The 6,000-nt window shown below is 52.8% G+C and overlaps 1 protein-coding gene across 1 annotated transcript; it reads right to left on the bottom strand.

The window, feature by feature from the left end:
• Positions 1–2,423: 2,423 nt before the first annotated feature.
• On the bottom strand, positions 2,424–4,843 carry Hoxb5 (homeobox B5). Its single transcript, XM_057774943.1, has 2 exons — positions 4,282–4,843; positions 2,424–3,613 (listed from the first exon to the last, which is right to left on the bottom strand). The coding sequence occupies exons 1-2, from the start codon at positions 4,841–4,843 to the stop codon at positions 3,366–3,368; spliced, it is 810 nt and encodes a 269-aa protein (XP_057630926.1). The 3' UTR covers positions 2,424–3,365.
• Between the last annotated feature and the right edge of the window lie 1,157 nt (positions 4,844–6,000).

Genomic DNA, 6,000 nt, shown 5'->3' with positions numbered 1-6,000 from the left:
ATCTGTTGGGTGTAGGCAAGGAAGGGTGAGCTCGGAAAAAACAGAGAAGAGTAAAGGGCAGAGCAAGAAGAGGGGGAGCATTGGTATCCCTTTCATGGGAAGCAGGGAAGCCCTGTGGCCCTTCTTTGTCATCTGAGGAATTATCCACCAGAGTTGGTGAGTCCAGAAACAGTGAGCTTGCCCGAAGCAGGAGCACCAGAGTCACTGGCTCCAGAGGTCTTAGTTAAGAGGGTGGGGAGACACATCCATTTGATCGGTAAGAGGATTCTAGCTTTTAGAAAGGTGACTTTTCCTTAGAAAACAAGGCTCCCATGGAGGGGGGCAAATTTGGAAACACTTCTGGTTGCGGTGCTACAAAACAAAGAGACCATTCAGAGTCCAGAGGGGAACGAAGAGGAAAGAGAAAAGACAGCACCTTGGTCTCTTTTTGAGGACCTATGTTCCTGGGCAGGTTGTATTTGTGACTGGCTAGTTAGACATACTATGTCCTCCAGACCTGGAAGGCAGCTCTGTTCTTTCACATCTCTGGTCCGAAATTAGGTTTGGAACTGAAGACTATGGACCCCCCCCCCCCCAATATCCCTCATTTTGACTCAAGTTCCTTCTTAGAAACCAGCAAAAGAAAATCAAACTGGGACCAACAAGCTGAAGTTGGGTGGGTATAAGAACACCGAGTTCTCCCATTCTAGAGAATCCTGGGGAGACTATGGGGAGTGTAGGGGGGATGCTTTTTATGGGGAACATGAGTCCCAAACCCAGAGAGCATTCTAGGATAAGGTGGTCCACAGCAGCCGCCTTTGCCTGGCTCTGTCTCTCAACTATACCCAGGAAAAAGTGCCTGCCTGGATGTCCCCAACACGGCCAAGATGAACCAATCTCATGATGTTTCTCTCCTGGGGGGTAAGGGGAGATCTGCCTGAAGATAGTCAGCAGAGAAATACCCCTCCGCCACACCCAAACTTTATTCCAGCTGTTCGCACCCCCTCCTTCTTAGACCCTAATTTCCAAAGATATTGAAAGAGCATGGATCCCACATGAACCCCTTTCTCCACAGAGTCTGGGGGTGCTCCCGTAAATAAGCAGCAGACACCCCCCACCACTTTAGCCCCCCCCCACTTTCTCAGAACTGAGTATATGTTAAAAACAAAAACAAAACCTTTACATTTCTCCTGTCTACAGCCCTACTGGAAACAAAATTTTCTCCTCCCATTCCAAGCCCCAAAACTGCAAGGGGAGAAATCCGAAAGCTGGAAGCGACTTACTGTGGAGTGCTGGGCCTGGGCTCTGGCCACTGCCTTCCTGGGCTTTTCTGGCTGCTCCAAGCTGGAAGAGCGCTCACCTACCTCTGCCCCCTTCCCCACCACAGTGAGCAGTTAAAGTGTCACTTAACCTTCTGGAGAATGTGAAATATACCGCGCGGTGTCAACTCCCCAAAACCATAAAACTAACTTTATGGACCTCACGTGACTTTCTCGAGCCAGTGAGGGGTATCTGTCTGACTTCTCGGCGATTTTTACGATCTAACTTCGAGATAAAACCCCTATCCATTTGACATCTAAATGTCATAGCGACTTTTGGGATAGTTTGCTTTCGGCAAAGGGGGACAAAGTCATGGGGTGAGAGGGAAGGAGGGCCCAATACACCCTCCAAGACCCTCGCCATCTCCTCACCGACTCCCCCTCCCCCCAGGTCCTGTAAGAAGTTGGGCCCAGCTGGAAGGGATTGACCGGGTAAGTGTCCAGACTTGACTCTTCTGCTCAGGGTGGAGGCTGAACTGGATGGATGAAGACTGGGCCCTGGTCCTGAACCAGGCTGGAGGGGGAGCCAGGGGCCTTTCAGGAGGAACCCTAATCAAGAGGGGAAGGTCAGTCGGGACCCCTGGAGAGGAGGACCCCTTGAAAAGTGCAGAGAAGGCCAAGTGAGACAGGAAACCTTTGAAATTGAGTTGTGGTTTGGTTTTTTTGTTTTGTTTGGTTTTGTTTTGTTTTTCTTTAGTGGGTAGCAGAGCTTAACTGGGGTTTGGAACAGTAGACTGGACGTCTGGGCAGGCCTTTACCAGTCTCAAAATACCAGGAGTCTTCTTGCTCAGGACTTAGGCCCAAATAACTCTTCCTGGAGCATTTTTTTCAGAGGCTTTGCAAGTCACCTGGAGGGAAGTCAGGATGGAGTCCAGCTAAGGCCCATATGAAGTTCCTGGGCCTCTCACCACCCCAGGCAGGAAAGCCTGTCTCCTGGCCCAACCTAGGTGGCTTCAAGGGATTTCTGGTGGACGGACATCCTACTTCCCCTTCCCTGTGCCCTAGATTTATGGGAGATGGTCTCAGAATAGCTTGTGCCCAATGGTGAAAGAGGCAGACCCTCGGAGAAAAGACAAGGGGAAGGCAATGGAGTGGGGGAGACATTTATTTGACTTCAAGGAAAGCTACAGACATACCAAAAGCTAATCACTGAGACAGGCCTGGCAAAGACAGATTCCACACACAGCATCCACTCGCTCTACAAATGGTCTTGGAAGCGAAATGGGTAAGGAAGTGGTTGGCCTGACCCAGACTAGCCCCATATTTACAAGCTCTGGGCCTTCTAGCCAGGCCCACAGATTCACAGAGAAAAATCACAAGACATTTTACACCGAGGCTTATTTCTGATTCCATACACTCCCAGGCTAGGCCCTGCGGGGCCTACCAGGCAGCAGGCATTTATCGCTTACTCCTCTCCTTTCCTTTCCTCTTCTCAACATCCACACTTTGGTCCTTCCCTGGCCCCTTCCCCGGCCCCTTCCCACCCCAGGAACAAGCCACTGCTCCGGAGTCCTGGGCCTAGGGAGTGGGGGCTGAAGACGGATGAAGTGGGTAAAAAGAAACACAATCATGGACTCCATTTCTCAGGCCAGCTCAGCTGGGCCCAGCACTACCTCAACTGCTGCCCCTTATGGAAGTTTCCAGCTGAAACTCAAAATACAGCCATTATCCTTTTTATAAATAAGTTAGAACACAGACAGGGAAGGGAAGTCACATCAAACATGCGAATTTCTTTTTCTTTTCTTTTTCCTGGGGAAAGGGGTGCACCCACAGACACGAGGACACTCAGAAACACTGGCAATTGGGGGCAAGCCGAGGGACGTGGGGAGCATGGAGGGGAAATAATAATAATTATAATTATTAACAATAATAACAAGATAACCAGTCCAGGAGAGAGGGAGCCATGGGAAGACCTAAGACCAAACGAAAAATTGTAACACAAGGCTGGGGCGAGACAGGCTCCTGGGAACAGGTTCCCAGCGGGCAGCGGCGGTGCAGGGAGGATTGGAAGGGTCGGGCTGGGGGTGGTGCGGGCTCTTGGGCCGCCCAGGGCTCCTCCGGATGGGCTCATGGTTGGAAGGCGCTGCCGGCTGTAGCCAGGCTCATACTTTTCAGTTTGTTGTCTTTCTTCCACTTCATGCGACGGTTCTGGAACCAGATTTTGATCTGACGCTCGGACAGGCAGAGCGCGTGGGCGATCTCGATGCGTCGCCGCCTGGTCAGGTAGCGATTGAAGTGGAATTCCTTCTCCAGCTCCAGGGTCTGGTAGCGAGTATAGGCGGTCCGGGCCCTTTTCCCGTCTGGCCCAGTCATATCTAGAGCAGTGAGAGAAGCCCAGAGGCAACGTTATTCCGGTTAAAGGAGGAGGCACTGAGTGGGAGGGGGCGGGGAGCAGGACCCAGGCGTCCCCAGCACCCTGCTCACCGCAGCTCCAATCCTCCTCACTCCAGGTGCCCGCATCCAGCCTCTATTTCTTCATCCCCCTTCTCCAGCAGCCCCCACTTCTGGTGCTAGCGAATGCTCCCGGCTTTGTCTCTTGCTCCTTCCCAGTGCCTCACCCTAGGCTGGGTTCAGGCGGCCTTTAGCCCCGGAAGGGAGGAGAGCCGCTGCACTTTTGCCCCAGAAAGCTCCGTTTACAGCCCATTTCTTCCTTGCTAGCTGCATCTCAAAATTTCGGGAATAAACAGGACCCCTCCCTACAATACACAAATCCCATCTTTCAAGCCAAAGCCGGTGACTAGCTGGGTAAATAAAACCTAAACTGAGCCCGGCAACAAATTGTTTTTAAAAAATGCCCACCCCCAGCAAAAGACCCTGTTTGGCTCTGTTCATGGAGCTGTGGGGACCCCTTTGAACAGTTCTCCCTCTTGGGGGGGGGTGAATCTATATTTGAGGCAAAGTCAAGCTTTCCTCACACACACACCCCCTCACCCCCAGCACAGGGCAGGAATACGGAGAGGACAAAAAAGAGATGGAGAATTACCGTGGCTGATGTGAAGCTTCCTCATCCAGGGGAATATCTGTGGAGTCTGCCCCTCGGGCGCGGCTGTAGTGGTGGCCATGGGCTCTGGCTGTGCCCGAGTCAGGCTCGGGCTGCTTAGCTGGCTTGCCGCTTCCTCAGGCTCGGAGGACGCGCTGGCCTCGTCTATTTCGGTGAAATTGGCGCTGGAGCTGGCTGGGGTCGCCTGGTCGGAAGGGGACGAAGCAGCGGGCTTGGCGCCGTGGCTGTCGCCGTTGGTGCAGGGCAGGGACTCGGGCGAGGACAGGGAGCAGCTGGACGTCGCCTGCCTGAAGCGGGGCTCCTGGGCTGACGCGGGGAAGGCGCGCGAGCTCTCGCCCACCGCCCCAAAGTGGCTGGAGGAGGCCGAGGAGCGGTTGACGCTGAGATCCATCCCATTGTAATTGTAGCCGTAAGAGCCGGTGTGCATGGCAGCGGGATCCCTGTAAGAGCCGCTCAGAGAGCTGCCACTGCCATAATTTAGCAACTGATAGTCCGGGCCATTTGGATAACGCCCCGAGAAGGAGTTTACAAAGTACGAGCTCATTTGGGTGATTTTGGAGGGCTTGATTTGTGGATCGTGGTCGTTATAACCCTGTGCTTCACGATTTATGATGTATTAATGAATTATAGCGATGCACTGTACTTCGTTTTGCTATGTATGCGGCCAAATATGGGGGGGGTTGGAAGGGGGATGGGGGGGCGTTAGGGAATCACGTGCTTTTGTTGACCAGTCGTAAATTCTCGCTGATGACCTCAAGAGGTAATTCATGCTCTATGGTTACAAATAATGACGATCCGAGAATCGTTAGGGCCGATTCAATGCGAGCCTCCGAGGGGGGGGGGGAGAAAGAGAGAAGGGGGAGAAACAGGGAGAAGGTTGGCGTTGGCCTCTAAGCAGAGCGCGCCACCTCCCGGCGATTGACGGGAGCGCGGGCCGCAGGCCGCCATGGTGGCGTCGGCAGCCTCCAAACTGGCTCTGAGCAACCGCCAAGCAAGAAAGAAACGCGGCCCCGCGGCTCACACGCAGGGTTGAACCTTTAGGAAGATAGGTTTGAGTATTTTGCCCATTTTGTTAGAGTGAGATTATTTTCTCTATTTATGTCTTCCTCTCTGACATTATTATCATCATTTATTATTACTATTATTATTTTAACTCTGGATAGTATGATCAAGGATTTAGTTGCCTGACCTTCCCTCTTTAAGCTTTGTCAGTCCCCAAGTTGGGTAAGGAAATGAGGGAGGAAGGGCTAGAAGTTGTGTGTGAAAAAACAATTATTACGAGTTATCTCCGTTAGCTCAACCAGGCCTCCTTCTTGGCGAGGCTTCGGTGGCGGGTCTAAAACGCCAGAGAGCCGCAGGGCTGGGCAGGAGGCTGGAAGAGGCAGAGAAGCTCTTCGTTCTCCTGGGCCCCTGGGAAGTTTGAAATTCTTCTGATCTCGCATCCTCAGCATAGGCCTAGGAACCGAGCTGGACAGGGACCCTGGAAGAGGAACACAGCCGGGGATAGGCAGCCTAGAGCAGCCACCGCCTAGGCGGTGGGGATTTGGGTGACAACTCGTATGTGAGAGTTTGGGGTTAAAACAGAACCCCTTAACAATCTCGCCAGATGCCCAGCTATTGCATTCGGAGGCCAGATCCGAAGCCTCGTTCTGCTGGTGGCTAACAGTTGGAGAATTTGCTCATCTGCCTTCCAGCCTTCCT

This window comes from Chionomys nivalis, chromosome 7, assembly GCF_950005125.1.
Source record: "Chionomys nivalis chromosome 7, mChiNiv1.1, whole genome shotgun sequence".
In the NCBI taxonomy this organism is placed as follows: Eukaryota; Metazoa; Chordata; class Mammalia; order Rodentia; family Cricetidae; genus Chionomys; species Chionomys nivalis.
Note: the sequence above shows the minus strand (reverse complement) of the source record. Positions and strands in the feature narration are given on the sequence as shown.

Excerpts from the sequence above, each read along its gene's own strand:
- Hoxb5 (XM_057774943.1), bottom strand. The coding sequence starts at position 4,843 with ATGAGCTCGTACTTTGTAAACTCCTTCTCGGGGCGTTATCCAAATGGC. Across the intron at positions 3,614-4,281 it reads GAAGCTTCACATCAGCCACG|ATATGACTGGGCCAGACGGG; the intron begins GTAATTCTCCAT and ends TCACTGCTCTAG.